General features: G+C 37.2%; 1 protein-coding gene across 8 annotated transcripts in view; it reads right to left on the bottom strand.

The window, feature by feature from the left end:
- HECTD4 (HECT domain E3 ubiquitin protein ligase 4) overlaps window positions 1-16638 on the bottom strand; it is a 112829-nt gene that overhangs the window by 35005 nt on the left and 61186 nt on the right. For 5 of the 8 annotated variants that reach the window (XM_039504791.1, XM_039504792.1, XM_039504794.1 and 2 more), the window contains exons 25-44: window positions 15710-15943; window positions 15198-15390; window positions 14925-15029; window positions 14396-14484; window positions 13658-13833; window positions 12434-12626; window positions 12143-12284; window positions 11852-12018; window positions 10707-10853; window positions 9639-9823; window positions 8632-8785; window positions 7215-7495; window positions 6620-6809; window positions 5097-5178; window positions 4112-4314; window positions 3838-3973; window positions 3043-3225; window positions 2776-2946; window positions 2211-2380; window positions 1615-1730 (exon numbers count right to left, since the gene is read on the bottom strand). In XM_039504791.1, coding sequence (XP_039360725.1) covers window positions 1615-1730; window positions 2211-2380; window positions 2776-2946; window positions 3043-3225; window positions 3838-3973; window positions 4112-4314; window positions 5097-5178; window positions 6620-6809; window positions 7215-7495; window positions 8632-8785; window positions 9639-9823; window positions 10707-10853; window positions 11852-12018; window positions 12143-12284; window positions 12434-12626; window positions 13658-13833; window positions 14396-14484; window positions 14925-15029; window positions 15198-15390; window positions 15710-15943 — 3317 coding nt within the window. The remainder of the gene's footprint in view (window positions 1-1614; window positions 1731-2210; window positions 2381-2775; window positions 2947-3042; window positions 3226-3837; window positions 3974-4111; window positions 4315-5096; window positions 5179-6619; window positions 6810-7214; window positions 7496-8631; window positions 8786-9638; window positions 9824-10706; window positions 10854-11851; window positions 12019-12142; window positions 12285-12433; window positions 12627-13657; window positions 13834-14395; window positions 14485-14924; window positions 15030-15197; window positions 15391-15709; window positions 15944-16638) is intronic. The other 3 variants (XM_039504796.1, XM_039504797.1, XM_039504799.1) reach the window with 1 other exon arrangement.

The following is a 16638-nucleotide window of genomic DNA, read 5'->3' as shown; positions in this document are numbered from 1 at the left end:
GGAAACCTTAAGGAGAAAAGACAAATTTTGTCAGGCAGGAAGAATTATTTCTTTTGTGTTTTATTTAAACTAACCACACTGAGTATATTCACTGCCGGGAACAGGATCATATGTCATAACGCTGTTCTACAAAGCCAATATATTTTAAAGTGAAAGATTAAAAACAACAAACTTGTAAGAATAAAAGTTCCAAAGACAGCAGTGGAGTAACCTGAATGCTGACTATTTTTATATTACTGTTAAACAACAGTTGGGGAGAGAAAGATTTACAAGACAGAAAAAGGCAGAAATCAACACCAAAGTGACTGATAATCTCCCTGAACTTTCAGTAAGACATTTCAATGTTAAAAAAAAACAGTCAGATTCACAGCACCATTTAAAACAAAAAATATTTGGAAATTTACATCACCAAATCACCCTGAAACTAAATTATGTCAGGAGTCGATATCACATAAAAACATACAACAAAACAATGTCACTTATTGCAGGTTGTTCCACAGTAACCAGCAATCAGGTGTTGAAGAGGATGAATTAACTAAAAAACTTTGGTTTTGTCTGCATTTAACTTGTAGTGTCTGGTCACCAAATATTTATATTGATAAATAAATAAAGATCTACTGGAAGTTAGTTGTGAACCAATAACCCAGCATGAGCATGAAGCTGGAAGTTAATTTAGGGCACAGGAATAAACGAGGCCCACCTAAGTTCATATCGGAAGCCTAACAGAATTCCATTTGGTTCTACAGTCTAACAGCTTCCTTTTCTTCAGTCCTTTTCCTCCACTTCAGAAGCTCTGGCTGTATCCTTAATCTGTGCTCGACCCTAGAACTTCTGCTGGGTGCAAGTGCCCACCCATAAACAGGAGAGGAGATAGGGAGGTTAAAAATAAGGAAAGAAAATAAGAGTAGTCTTTAAAATAGGCAAGAAGAGAATAATGAAGGAAAAACAGCAGCTTACACTCATAAAAAAAAACTATGGTGAAATTAAAAAAAAGTCCAAGATTTAGAGACTTCCCTTCATCTCAGTTTGTACATTAGTATGGATAGGTACGTTCATGTAAATACCACAGCTAATAAATAAATCACCATTGCAGCTTACTGATAAAATTATAACTTTTCACAGTTTTGAGTAATTCATCTGCAATTTCATTCAGTCTTGACTTTGCTATTGACTAAAACTGAGTATATCTGCACCCTGATGTACGTATCAATACAAGAGAGGCTTCCTGGGAAAATTCTGATAGTCTTTAACAAAAACAAGATACAAAACCAGTGAACCAGCCATGAGACCAGAGTATTATGAGGGGGGGGAAACTTGATGGCCATATTCACACTAGGTGTAAATCCACTGCCTTTATACCTAAAACCTAATTTTAAGAAGTCAAGCTATTAGCCACCATGAATTTATTTAGATCTCTGCAACTGTAATAAGCCACATTGTATTATATTAGTAAGTGCTATTAATACTGTCTTCCTTTCCTTAGTATTTAAATAGTTCACTTTTATTTGGGATATAGCCTAGTATCTAAAGTTTAAAATTAACCTTACTTATCTGTTATCTCACTGCACTGACAAAATACAACAGTAAAACTGTATGGACATGTTAAATACATACCAGGGCTACACTCTTGTGCCACCAGGTTAAGAACTTCTACAGCAGCTGGACATTGTTGTATGAATTCTTCACAAAACAAACTGTCTTCTAATAGCTGGGCCATCACCAGGCATGCTCTTAATGTACAAAAAATAAAAAATAAATAAATAAAATGTATATATGTGATAAACATTAAAAATGTACATTATATGGTGAACTTGATGTCAATACTTGTGAAAATAATTTCAGGACTAGCCTCAACAAAATGAGTATTCTTGTCTACTTCTGTTTGTTTAGCTGTTCATTGGGACTGCTGCAGAAATGACTTGACCAGCTTCATGTTAATAAAACACCCAGCTCAACAGGTTGCCAAGTCCACTCCTGGCTTTGGGCTCCTTATTAGCAGTGAGGCCATTGTAACAAAGTCAATTAACTTTATTTCCTTTTGGAAACTAATATAATTCTTTATTAAACACACAATTGTTCCATGTAGCAAAATGCCAATATTTACATAGGAAAAACAAGCCTCAAGATGACCTCAATTGGCTGGAGCATTTACATTTTGTACAGCACCTTGTACACTTACAGCCCTTTACAAATAATGAACAAAACCTCACCTTGTTCTTATTTCTCCAAGGAGCCGGACCACTGCCATTACTGGAGTTGAGCCATCTCCTGTTGCAGGAAGTGAGGTATGAATAGATAGACTTCCCTCCTGAGGAAGCAACATGGACTGGACTGCCTGTACTACCTTCTCAGTAATGGACAGTTTATGAAGAGGCAATGCCTGATGGTGGTGGTGGGGGGGCACGGTAAAAAGTTAAATTCAAGTAGTTAGTTTCTAAGACATGAGGGCGTTTCATCACCTGGAGTTAATTCTCATTTTGTACTATCACAAAAACAGCACCAGACAAAAAATCACAAGCCAAAAGGAAAGGTAACACAACATGCTATGGAACATCCTTAAGTGCTGAAGGATGAATAATATGTTATTTGGATGAGAAATTACATATAAACATTGCTATGAAATGTTTAAAACAATGATGTAAACGTCACAAGTCATCTTTAACCAAACATGAATTAGGCTTTTACATGCTGCAGATTGTTGTCGTCGTTGTTTTAAATCACAGTATAATTACAATTTGTTATTACACTTAATGTTGGATTTTAAAATGACCTTACCTCAGATCTTGGAACACAGAGCCTAGATAATGGAATAGTTAATGTGTCTGATGCTTGTGAGGTCTTTCTACAGTCTATACTGGCAGGTGGAAATTTGACAGTTGCTATACCTTCCTGTTCATTAATAGAAGCCACCACTCCAATGCTTCCTGCTATTCCTCTACCCAAAACCTACAAAAACGAACAAGGAAGTACAACTTTAAAATTGTAAAATGATCAAAAGAATCACCTCTCATTTGAAGTATAAAAGGAAAAGAAGTTAATTACCTGCACTTCAGAACCTATTTTAATTGTCTCTTTAAAGCCACCAAGAGCACACAGTGCAGCCACCGCCTGTCGAGCAATTCTTTGAAGTTTGGCAAGTTTCCTGCCACTGCTGCTCCCATTCTCCAAGATACTCTCTGCATATTTCCCAAGTTGTGGAATGTACATCAGAGCCCGAGACAGAACCTAAATATTCAAAGCAGAAATATCGGTCAGGAACATGTAGGCACTGAGGGCACAGCTGAATTTTTAAAAAATACACCAGAGGAACTATTTTAATTTTCAAGAAGTAGTATGCTGTCATACTTTAAAATAAGATCTTTGATCAGTGAGTAACAAAGCCAGATTCCATTGCTGATTCCCACATAACTGTTAGAAGTGCAATGATGTGTCGTCATCTCTACAGCACATAGCCTGAGCAGCCACGATGTATGCTAAGCGATCTGGAAGCAAAGACTTAGTCCTCCAACCATTATTTTGGCCCTTAGGGGTCCGGGTGAGAGAGGATGGGTCTGTCAAGGCAGGATGACTGCCTGAATAAACAGTCTTATGAAGTATAAAAAATGTAACACTGCCATTTATCAGCAGTCAATTCCTTGTTTCCAGATCTGTTTGGACAAATTCTTTCCCCCATCCTCCACCCATTATTAGGACAGATAGTATCTAACTGGATAGTGACAATTAAAAAATATATTTTAAACACGGAAACAGGAGAGGAAGGAACGGGCTCAGGAATGCCAACAGTTAAAAGTTGTACTGTGCATCACACATTTAGATATCTAATCCTCCATTGCTTACCTTTTCAGCCGTGGTTGTCCATATTTGAGCTGCATTTGATTCTGGTGCCATCAATAAGCTGTGAAGCAGAGCAATCACCTCTGCTGCCATACTGTTTGCTACATGACCACTGATAAATGGGCGCACAGGATCTGTTCTGTATAGAAGAAAAATGTCACTTGTCCAATAAATGCTTCAATTGTTACCCCTGCCCAACACAAGTGACTAAAAGTTACACTCTACATTCCTACAAAGACATTCATGTTATTTTGAAGACTCCACAGTGAGTTTCTACCTGGCAAGTTCAGAATTCCTCTCCCTGCAAATGGAGGTTTGAGCAGTTTTCTTTTTGTCACCAGTTGACAGCCCACTAGTGGTTTCTGGACTGATAGATTCAATAGGTGGCCCGACACTGACAATTAGGCCAGATTGTGCCCACTTGGTAGCCTTTCGAAGAGCTGCAGCAGCCTCTTCTGTAATAACCTCACAGCAGCCACTCTGAAAAAGAAATATGGAAGATATTCAAAGTGACTATTTAATTAGCTCTATTCAGACCAGTTAAAACCCAAGCTAGCCAGAGCTAAGGGAAATCATTTATCTGACAAATTTTAGCTTCCCCTCAACCCCAGTTGTGGTATAACCACAAAGAAATCAACACTTCCTCAAACTGTATTCATTATTCACATTGGACAGTTTTTTGTTTGATTTCATTTTTTTTTTTTTTTTAAATCGATGACTTGATCAAGGAGTGGATTCAATACTATTAGTTTAGTCGGTCAGATAGTCACATGGTGGTATTTCTGTTCTTTGATCGAAGAATGCATGAGTACTTCTGACACATATACTCATGAGTATGAATTTAAAACCAATTTCCTTTAATATTCTAACATGATCTTTGAAATTTACTTTTTATGGATTTTCATCCCAGTAAAACTTGGTCTCCTTAAATACTTGTGAAAGAACACAAAACCATGACACAGACACGTTTGAGAAAACATTAGTGGAAATATTTTTGCAGCAAAACACACCACCTGTTTTTCAAGGATTTACATATGCATGTCAATAACAACATTATAATGCTAAAGTTTATGAACAAGTTTTCTTGAATTTCACTTGTTTAATATAAATATTTAGCCAATAATTTATCTTTTTGGAAGAGAATTAAATTTAGTTTTCTGATTTTTTTTTTTACAGAAGGCTTAAGAACACTGGGGTAGTGAAAATGTTGACTGTCTAATGATTTCTAAGTTGTTAAACAATTATCTTTATTACTTCCTTACTTTAGTCATGTCCCGATCCATCTTCACTACTTTCTCCATGTTAGCTCCAGTGCCAAGTCGGAACGGTCGACCTTCTGAACTACTACAAATGTACGAATAAAACCTATTAAATGTGGCTTTACTATGTAAAATTAGTGAACTAGCTATGCTTTTGTTCTAACAGATCTCAAAGCACTTTAAAGCCTTTATTTACATGAAGAACTCAACCAGCTCTGTAGTGAAAAGAATTCTCTCCAGTTGAGCTGCTTACTATCACAGCAATTCTAATGAGTTAAGGACACACGATGGGAAGATTACCATTGCACTGAAACTGTAGCAGAAATGGAAGTATATAGAATGTAGTTATTCACAGTGCAATTTGGCGATGCTACTGCAGTTAATTCCCCTATTTTTACAAAAAAAGTATCATGAGTTTTTTTTAGTGGCCATGAATGCCTAAGAGTCTTGGATTTACATTTCATCTGAAAGAGAGCACTGCTGGCAGGAATGGTTTAAGAACACTGCCTGTTAACATTATACTGAGGCAGTGGCTCAAGGCTGACTCAGAGCCAGGGGTGTCATGTAATGAACTACCAACAACACTTCCTCCAACACGCTACTTTTATTTTGGAGGGGTGTCTTGTGAGTTTTACAGAGATCAAAGTCTGAGTTGGTATGACTGAATACTAAGATCACTTCTGTAGTTCTAACAGAATTATCCTAATGGAGGGCCTTACTGAGAGTAACATTTAAAATAATTTTTCTTCTGGTGATTCTACTATTTGTAATATCACTTTGTGTTGTGGACTTACAGGAAGATCTTCAAATTTTCTGACAGAGTACCATTTAAGTAGTGGGTCCTGTTTTAATTCTTTTAAAAACACATTTGAAAGTTTTTTTCTGCTCCCCTGCTGTGGTTTCTGAGCAGATCAAAGAGCAACACTCTCAAAACAGGCTGTGACTTCTCTACCATCTCCCTCCCTCTTTGCATATCTGCCTCTGAAGTTTCAGCTTTGCTGCTGTGGTCACTGGTTCACACACTCTTGCAGGTCCTGGGGAAGAATATGAACATACGCTTCCCATAGATTAGTGCACAGATAAGGTCACTATATTAGTGAATTAGACCTGAAGTGCATTTGACCATCAACAAAGTAATGAACCTGACTATACACCAGGTGCTGTCAAATAAACAAAAACAAATTGGTGAAAAGAAAAGATTTTTCTTCCTCTAATCTATAAGTACAAATGGAAATTTGATTTTTGAGCTGATGGTGTCTGTGCATCAGTGGGCCAAGTTTGGGGAACTGTGGTTTAACACTCAATGTAGGTGTATTTATGTAGCTGCACATCACCAAAACTCAATCTTGGATAAAAATCCCACTATTTACGAGCAGCAACAGAAAACAGAAGTTGAAGCATTTTGCTTTTGCTCAGTTATTATCATCTCCAACACAAAATCTTCCTACAGTTCTGGCACTGTATAGAAATAAAGATGGAAACCCCCAAATTGCTTTGTTAATTCTAATCCACTGAGTTAAAGTTACCTCAGTAAGGGCTGAAGGACTTCATGGGATGACTGATCTTCCCGTTTGTGAATAAAAATAGAAAGTTTACCATCCACTGCCTCACTCTCTTCTCCAGGATCTTTATCTCCTTTTATGGAATTTTTTGGGCTGGTTTTTGCCAAAGTGGTATCTGGTTCAGATGCAGTTGGAGACAGAACTGTCTGACATCCTTCAAGCAGAAAAGAAAAAGCGCAACAGTCAGATACTTTCAGGATTGTTTTGAAGTCAGCTTCCTTAACAAACTTTCCTGGCTTTAAAAGCATTGCCTTTAGATTTATATGAGCTTTCTTTCATGTGTCTGCAATAAGCACCCTATTCAGAAAATTGAACTACATTGAACAGTCAGAATGCCAGAGTTATAGAAACATGCCTACTTCTGGATATTCGAACTCATCCTGCTGATAAATTTTTGGCAAGTTAACCTTCTGAATACTAACATTTAATACCCATTTATCCTAATTGTGCCTTTTGTCAACACACACCTCTTGCACAATAATGCATTATTTCTCAAGCTTGTGACACATTTATTACACATAATAAGAACAAACATTTAAACATGAGAAACGGTTAGTACCTGGCACCACATAATCTGCCAATTTTGCTAAGAGTAGTGATGCAATCTTGGAGGCTGGGTCACTGGGGTCATCCTGTTCACTGTTCAGGGAGGGCACAGAATAACTCCATGGGGGCAGTTCAACATTTCCACAGTCTTCTACACTCATGAGAGGAAGCGCAGCACGACACAGCTGGAGGATTATAAGGACGAGTTTTGGAGAAGGTCGTTGGTCCAAAAGCAGTGAGAGAAGTTTGGACACACAGGCTGGCTGGCTCAGGATAGCTTTACCTATGTGACTCCTGAGATAAAAGAGCATAGTCATCTCTCTGACTGCAAAACAGGAAAGTTAAATCATACTCCTGAAATCAAATACAAACTATAAGATGACATCCTGCCATGGGTAAAGGGATCTTTATGGAGATACAAGATTATGTTATTAAAGCCTGTACTTAAAATTAAACACATAAAATGGTCCATCAGAGTTAAGTAGTAATCAATTTCAAATGCAAGATGAATGATACCCCATTATCTCTCTTTGGTGTCTGGAGCCTCTTATACAACTCCCATAAAAAATGTTTGCCTGTTTCCCATATAATCCCTCATAAAACAGCTCTTGAAGATAGTTCCATTATTTGAGATTTCATGACAAATTTTAGAGCAAAACAGTTTAAATGTTGCTATTTAGTCCCATTAATCCTCCAGCTCAAAAAATCCAAGAAAGCTTCCCTAGGCACCAAAGCTTATAAACATAAGAGCAACTGTGAAGTCTGTGATATTCCGCTCCACTAATCGCCTTTGTAACATGTAAGTACTGTATTATTTCAGTATGCACTCCACAGCCCAGAACAAATACGTTCTTTAGCTATGGTATTACTGCAGCTGGGTGTCACTTTTCATCAACAAAAAGACTCCGTACGCAGTAAGATGCCAAAAACAATACGTGAGACTGCAGTCTTCATATTCAATTTTTCAGTTGTTCCCAGTGTACAACTCCTATTGAGGTTAATAAAAACTATACCAAGGTCAGCAGGGTCAGGTTTACAATGGCATTATACTGAATGGTTTCATTCTTAATGAATAAACTATTACTCTGTTACAGCATCTATCTTAAAAATATGCAGGCATGTGACACACGTAAGCTCATTAATGTTGTCAAACAAGTCACTTGACTCTGCCACACAGAGTATAGATTTCAGTTTCAGAAAGTACTACTGGACGTCTGCATACCCTCACCTGCTGTCAACAAGGGATTGATCCTAAAATTTAACACAAGTGTGTTTATGCTGCAGGCCACATTTCAAAATAGCCCCAAGCTTTTGGAATGGTATTGAAAGAGGTTATCTTTAATATTTCCATTAGAGGAAATGAAGTGCTTTCCAACACTGGACAGTAATCCAGAAAAAAAAAAAAGACTTTATTGAAGTACTTCCAGTACCTTGACAGGTCATTAAGAAGGCTAAGTACATCTTGCAGTGCATCATTTCCAGCGGCCTGATTACCACAACATTCTGTCGCTCGTGCCAGGTGATTGGTAAGAAGGCTGGAGACTTGACGAGCCAGACCAGAATGAACAGCCTCTGTTGAACCACCTTCAAAGGTAATGCAAGAATGTACAATTGTAAATGTATACATAATAAAAAAGTAATATATTGGAAAAACCTAGACACATTCATTTACAGTACAGTAACTGCTTACAAAAAATCATTTTGAGTTCAAGTCAAATCTGCAATAACATCTAGTTGCTAGGTAACAAATGGACATTCAGTCTGATGACACAGTGTAGTTGAACATACTATTCTATTTATGTGGATAATATTTAAGTGAGTAAGTTTCCCACCAAAGTAATTTTGCTAATTTCACATAAAGACACAATTTAGAGAAAACCCAGGCTCCAGAAATTTCAGATGGGTATCTAAACGTACGTACTGGTTTTCTATAAATATAAGAATACGAGAGTCAACAGAACTTTTTCAAGTTCACCAACAACCTGTCAGATTAAAAAAAATACTGAAATGACAAAATTATTCCATTGGAGTTACACCAAAGAAGCATTTGAGCCATTGCATATACTGTTGATTAAACCTGACGCTAAGCCACTCAAGCCTCTCCCCTTTTAAAAAATTCTAGAATGAAAAACTTCGATTCATTTAACCCCCCCGCACTCATTTTAAAATCCCATCTCAACACTATTTTAAAATAAATAACAACTAATACTACCTAGCTCTTATACAGCACTTTTCATCAATAGATCTCAAAGCGCTTCATAACTTTTAATACAGATAATAAAATATTTTATATTTAATAAAAATAATTATTCCTAAATGTCAGTGGCTGGTCAATGCAAGATTTAAAAAAAATCTATACTGTTTCCTCTCATACATGAACTCAATGTCCAGCAGCAATTTTAAAATAGACAATATGTAATATCAACACTGCTCCTACCCTCTTCTTTTTCCCATTCAACACAGCGATTGGCTAGGACCTGGAAGGCAGCCCAAGCCATAGTAGCCACCTTCTGTTTCTTAGTCTGCTTTTCATTTGAGCTGGATTCTGTCTGGCTGCTTAAACTACAGAGCCTGTCCATAAGCTGCACCAGGCCACTGCGTACCAAGCACTTCTCTTCACTCCTGTTCAGAAGAACAAAGAATTAAGTATCAGAGGGGCAGCCATGTTAGTCTGGATCTGTAAAAGCAGCAAAGAGTCCTGTGGCACCTTATAGACTAACAGACGTATTGGAGCATGAGCTTTCGTGGGTGAATACCCACTTCGTCGCATGCAAAGAATTAAGGTTGTACTGCAGTAACTTCTCAACTGTTTTCAACATACACAAGCTATCCCACATTTCTCAGCATATGTACTATATCTATTTATCAGATCTTTCATTGTAGCATTGGACAATTCAATGTTTCCTCCATTACTTTAGCCTTAGAAGGGACAAAATGTAACAGGATATTCTCCAAGTTTGTCATCCACCATTATCTCTGAATGTCATGGTGCCAAGCTGTTCCTAGTAGAAGCTTAAGTGCTATATAAAGGGTTATTAAATCTATATGCAGTCTACAGAGCATCATTTTGAGTTATGCCACCTGCTAAAAATGGAAGACATATTAATCATCTTTATTTCATGCCTCACCATTAACAACAGTAATATTTTATATTTATATAGAACTTTATATGTTCAAAATGCTCTCATGATGTTCATTAATCCTCACAACATCCCAACAGATAGTTGGCAAGGTACTATGCTTACTTTAGGCAAACCGAGAAAGCTAAAGTGTCTTGCCCATTGCTACAGAACAAATCAGTGGCAGAGCCAAGACTCACACTCTCCCAATGCTCACCCCTGTGCTTATTCCGCCAGAATACACTGCCAGGAGATATTACAGGATGATTTAAAAAAGACAACAACAAAGTCCATTCCACCTACATAATAATACTTCCCTTTGAAGCAACTCTATAAAAAGAATCTAACCATTCTTTTCTCTCTCCTTGAAGCAAAACCTTTCCTACCTTGTATATGGTATAGTGCACAAGAGGCCAATGCTATTTGCACAAGCAATGGGGTAACGAGCACACAATGAAACCACCGAGGTCATGGTCTCTCCAAAGGCTTCTTGGACTTGTTCCACCATCCCGCCACACGTGAGTTCTTCGATTCTGTTGGAAGTTATATATTTGAAATCATGTCTTTTTGCACCAAGTAAAATTAAAAGCTTCCAAACCAAAGCTACAGGAAATTGCCACAATTTGAAAGAATTCATGAAAGATCTGAAGACAAAATTCTATACCAGATTTATATAAAATGTAAGAAATGCTTAATGCTACAAAATACGGCATTCTTGTTCTGCTCCCCAACATGCATAGAAAATACTGACTTAAAATCACCATTCTGGCTATACTGCCTAACTGAGAAACTGGCTCCAGACACCCAACAAACTATTAGAATTTATTTTTACAGTTACATAAAAAAAGTTTCTATAAAAGAGCCTAAATCCGATTTTGTTACCTCATGCCATAAAACCCACTCGTTCAGATCTTACCGATTCATTTTATTTGATGTGTGTTTAGATTTAAATCACAAATGTAAAATAATCTCTCTCGTGCTTTACGTCTTCTTGCGGTTAGTTGAAAACGCATCATACAATTGTTAACACCTGAACATTTTACCTCCCTAGCCCTGCACACAGCCACTAGGCCGCAACAACATAATACAAACCAAATCACTCAATTCTCCTAAGTCAGCAGTTCTCAACTAATGGGTCATTGTCCTAAAGTGGTTGAGAGGTGCAGCAGGGATCTTGGCGGTGGGGTTACAATTCCTACTTCTTTCCCTGTCTTTAGTCATACACTAAGATGAACTTGCTAAAAATCACTTGCAGCTAGTCCTCAAATAGCAGTATCCCATAAGACTCTGTGATACCTGTACTTTCTGACAGGTGATAGGACCTACCAATTATTCTGAAGCACTGTGGGAAACATTAAAAGGAATTCCAAGATGCCTCACAAGAGGACTGGTCATAACAAAGTCTGAGAACTCATGCCCTGGGCTTAGTTGCAACTAATCTCCTTAGTTGCTGTTGGTGTAATGCAGTACCACTCCTTGCACAAAGCACACCATCCAGCCCCAAAAGTTTAATAAAGTTCTGAGAACTTACCTTGGTCCTCCTTGAAGTACCATAGTCACTGGACCCACAAGATGTGTAACACCACCAACCCGAACTGCTGCTGTTAGGAGCTCTCTCATATGCACCAGTGCCTGTTTCCTTGTGTTTCCACGACGCCACCTGGTCTGAGCAGCTAACAGAAAACTGCTACTGGACACCTTATAAAGAAATGTCTATGTTTTACTACATAAGCCCCATCTGTACCTTTCAACTTCGATTAAAAACTCATGTTACATTTGTGCTTGGGCATATAAGGGATTGAGCATGTTTAACATGACATACCGCTTGGTCAGGATTTGTCCCAATGAAAGCAAACAGCTGCCCTAACAAGACACTGTACGTAGGTTTATCTCTGCTATCTTCGACGGTCAAAGATTGAAGAAGAGTAAAAGAGCTACTTCTATGACTAGTAACATGGCGCCGCCTATGGGAAAACAGCACTTGTTAGAGAATTTAAGAATGGGCTGGTCTATGAAAAATTTTCTTCTAAAAACATGGTACATTATTAACAGAAATACAGAATATACTTTTAGGTGTTTCATACAGCAATTTAGTGGACTACCATCTGCATACCTCTGACTTGATCTAGTGAATTCCAAATCTTCATTTCCAATCATTTCTAGGTCAGAAGGTGCAGACATGCTACGAAGGAAGACAGGCTGGCGGACAGCATGAGATATCACTTTTGTTTCAGATGCTGATTTACAAGCTGCAATGTTATAAAACAAAGTTCTGTCACTGCTGGTCTTGAAGTGTAAAGCAATTTCTAAACAAATTAGGAAACAAATTAAAACAAAAACAACAACCTACACAAAACACCAAATGCATTTCCCCTAACCCCATGCAAGAATCTGAAATTCCATTTAAATGGCTTTTCTGCTGGCAACCTCATACATTTTTAAGTTTTATTTCAAGATACCTGGTTTTATTTGGATTATGTGTTTTATTATTACTGTCTGTAGTATTTACATTTTAGGAGACTGCAGTATCATTGAGTCAGCTTTAGGTAAGGAAAGTGGAAAATATGTAATTTCACTTTTATTTTACATCAGCAATTCAGAGTGTACCTAATAAGTTTTGGATGAAAAAGAACAAATAGTTTCTATAGACCCAGAAATGTTAATTAACACTGGGTCACTTCCCTTAGAAGTTGTCTTCCATCCATGTTTATCTTAACATTTCAAGACCATCTAATTAACAGGTAATTCTTAAAGTTTCTGCATTTCATTTTTACAGCCAGTTTCTACATTAAGGCAACCTCTGATAGAAAAAGTTATTGTAGACGGGCTACCAACCTTCTTAATCCTCTCTCTTTACACCATCTAATAATAGTCTTATAATGAAATATTTACTTATAACGTGAAATTGCAGAACCTGGAATTATTTATCAATAGGAAAGGAGAGGAATCAGAGGCAATTTGATTGAAGTGTGCAAGATTATAGTAATCAGAAGACGTAATTATTTTATTTTTAAAATCAAGCTATATAAATGAGAAATTTAAAAGACTAACAGACTATGTTTGCAATATAATTATTATTAACGTTGCAAATTCCACTTATTGGTTTTGAAATTAGTTAACACTAGTCACAGAGCTATGCTGGTAACATGGTGACACTGGTAGGCAAATAGTCAACAGAGCCATGTTAATTCATTACCCCTAAAAACAAATTCACTGCTTGTTAAATGGAAAAGGAAAAATAGGTAGAGATGATTAATTACAGGTGTCATTTATATTCATAGCAAATAATAATAGCAAACATTCCGGTCTAATGATCAGATGCACTGTAAATTGTTACCTGGTGTCTCAGCAGGGGTACCGGATATACTTCTTGTGATTCCAGCTTGTGCTGCAATAGTAACATGCAATAGTAGCTCTGCTCTATTCATCAAGCTCTTTACTAATGTTTTTGTTTTAGCCAAGGGATGTGAGGGCTTCTGAACCAGAGAATTGACTTCTTGAAAAAATTTCTCCCTAAAATGGTGAACGAAAAACCAGTGTAAACTTAGTTGTTCTTTATGCCTCCTGATATAACATATCTTAACTGGTAAAATTTTAAAGATGTCCCTCTTGTAATCTCTTTAATTATTGTTTCTGAGTTAAGAAATGTATTCAAATAGAAAACAGAATAATCCTACTGTTTTTTTCTCCCTCCCCATTACATAACATCCATAAACAGTTAATTGTATTTATGTCTCCAGCATTTCTAATTTTGATTAACTTTGATCTTCCCAAAGATGACCCTCTTTATGCAGAGTTACCAGCAATTTGAAGAGGCCTTTCAATTCTATTTTCAAAACAACAATCTAATCAAGGCTTCTGTTTCACTTTAGTAGGTAAAAAAAAATCATAGAGAAGTTTCATACAAGACTTAGGTCTTGATTTGGGAAGACATTTAACCACATGCATAACTTTGAACCTGTGGGTAGTCTTACCTAACTCAGTAAGACTTTATGTGATTAAAGTTATGCATATACTTAAGAACCTAGGCTGAATCAGGGCCTAGAATGCTCAGCTAACAGATCCAACTACTAACCTCAATGACAGGACCATATTCTCAAGATCACTTCCATCAAAGGAAATTTCTTTCATTGAACACAAAAGTTCCAATTCTTTCATTTTGCTCTAGAGAAGAACAGGGTGAAAATGTATGTGATTCAGTGGGATAATGGAAAAAAAAATTTTTTTTTGCACGTATGCATTAAAAATGTCCATGGTTACAAACCAAGAATATTAATCTCTCATATCTAATTGCCAACTTTTTAATGCAGATACAGACACTGGGAAATCATAATACATTTTTGGGAGATCTTACTCTTTTTATATTCCTAACAAAAACTACTCCAAAAAGCAATAGCGATCGACATTTATGATGAATTCCTATTGTCAGCATATACATTAGACAACTTGAAAGCATGCACTATAATTTTTAGTACTAATAAACTTACACACCGAAAAACTTAGCAGTAAATGAAAGAAAAGAGTAATTATACTGCAGCCTAGAAATGGAAAAATAAGAGAGCAAACTTATCTCTATAAACGAATGGGATAAATGCAATGCTTACCTCATTGAAATGATAATCATAAAAGAATGGAACATTGTTTTCCAGCTTCCCATGTATGGCATCATCTACCTCATTCTGCCATCTCTGTTCTAATTCAGCTACACTCTAGTAAAGATACAAAAATAATGAATATATATGAGCATCCATTTATCTTAGCTTCAGTAAGAGAAAAGGGGTCTTTCAAGTGCATTTTGAGGGGTTTTTTTTTTACATTTCTATATTAGTAATATCCTTAGTAGTTAGTAATAAAAGTTATTTCTTTAGCAGTCTTACCTGCAATTGTCTTTCCATGGCATTTAGCTTCTTAAAGGTCTCTCCCATAATTTTACACAGCAAATCATATTCCTCAGCATGTTCTTCCTGATACTGGAAGTTTATTAGGGACTGGAGTGCATCAACCAAGTTCAAATGTTTAATAACACATGAAACTACCATCTCTTCCATTACATCTGGCTGAATCACTTCTCTGTTACAGATGGAAACCAAACTGATTAGCAAGGATACAACATCATTTATATTTACAGTTCACCAGCCACGGTATTCAAGAAATTTTGCTTTAGGAACTACTGAATGCACACCAAGTTGAGAATTATCTATTTCCATCTGATATTTCTGTGCTTAATATTATTGTTACAAATATCATCCTACATTTACTACTACCGAGGGATTGCAGAATATTTTTATTTAGTTTGTTTGCTTTGTGCACTTGACAGCACTTTGTGTATCATTTTCAATAATAATAAAACATAAATTAGCAAAATAGTGGTGAAGAAACAGTTACTTACTTGATACTAGGTCTAAACTGAGGCCGAGCACGTCCAGATATTTCCCTGAGTTTTATCATGATTCCTGGAGGTAACCTGATCCTAGGCAGATCAAAGTAATGTCCTACAGGAGGCACTAGGACATCAGAAGGATATGTGAATTCTCGATCCTCATCTATAGTAAGAGGCAGTGGAGAAGGACTTGGAGTGAGGGCTGGAGATATTACCCCATTGGCTTCCACCTGCCACTGGCATCTGAGAAAATAAAGATAAAGTTTCCCATATTAAAGAGCCTTTAGTTTCTTTCTAGCTCTTACTCTTCAGGTAGAGAAAGGCATAGTGCAACACCCTGCCTAAAAACATTGTGTATATGGCTTTACTTCAGAACATGAAGAAAGTATGAGGTTCATGCTTCACAAGGGCTGGATACCACACCCACTGAAACTAATGGAAATTTTGCCACTGACGTAAACGAGGACAGGATCTGTCTTATAATGCATAAACCTGAAGCTGTCTTTATTGAGTCCAATTTTGACAAACCTTTTACCCCAAGGTTGTAGTGAATTGTCACATGTCAAAGTTTGGAACAAAACATGAATCCAAAGCCCCACAGTGCAGAAAAAGTCTACCTCATGGATTATGAGTAAGGCTACATTTTAGTCACGGGTATTTTTAGTAGAAGTCATGGGCAGGTCATGGGTAGTAAACAAAAATTCATGGCCCGTGACCTGTCCATGACTTTTACTAAAAATACCAGTGAATAAAACTTGGGGGGGTGGGAGGGGCGGCCAATGGGAGCTGCGAAGCCAGCACTCTGGGTGGAGGCAGCCCGCAGAGCCGCCTGGCCACGCCCCCACCCAGCAGCTGAGCAAGGGTGAGGCTGCCACTTCCAGGGAGCCCCCCAGGTAAGCACCACCCAGAGCCTGCCTCCCCCACTCTGGTGCCCCAAC

This window comes from Mauremys reevesii, linkage group 18, assembly GCF_016161935.1.
Source record: "Mauremys reevesii isolate NIE-2019 linkage group 18, ASM1616193v1, whole genome shotgun sequence".
In the NCBI taxonomy this organism is placed as follows: Eukaryota; Metazoa; Chordata; order Testudines; family Geoemydidae; genus Mauremys; species Mauremys reevesii.
The sequence above is the reverse complement of the archived record's forward strand: the minus strand, read 5'-3'. Positions and strand labels throughout refer to the sequence as shown.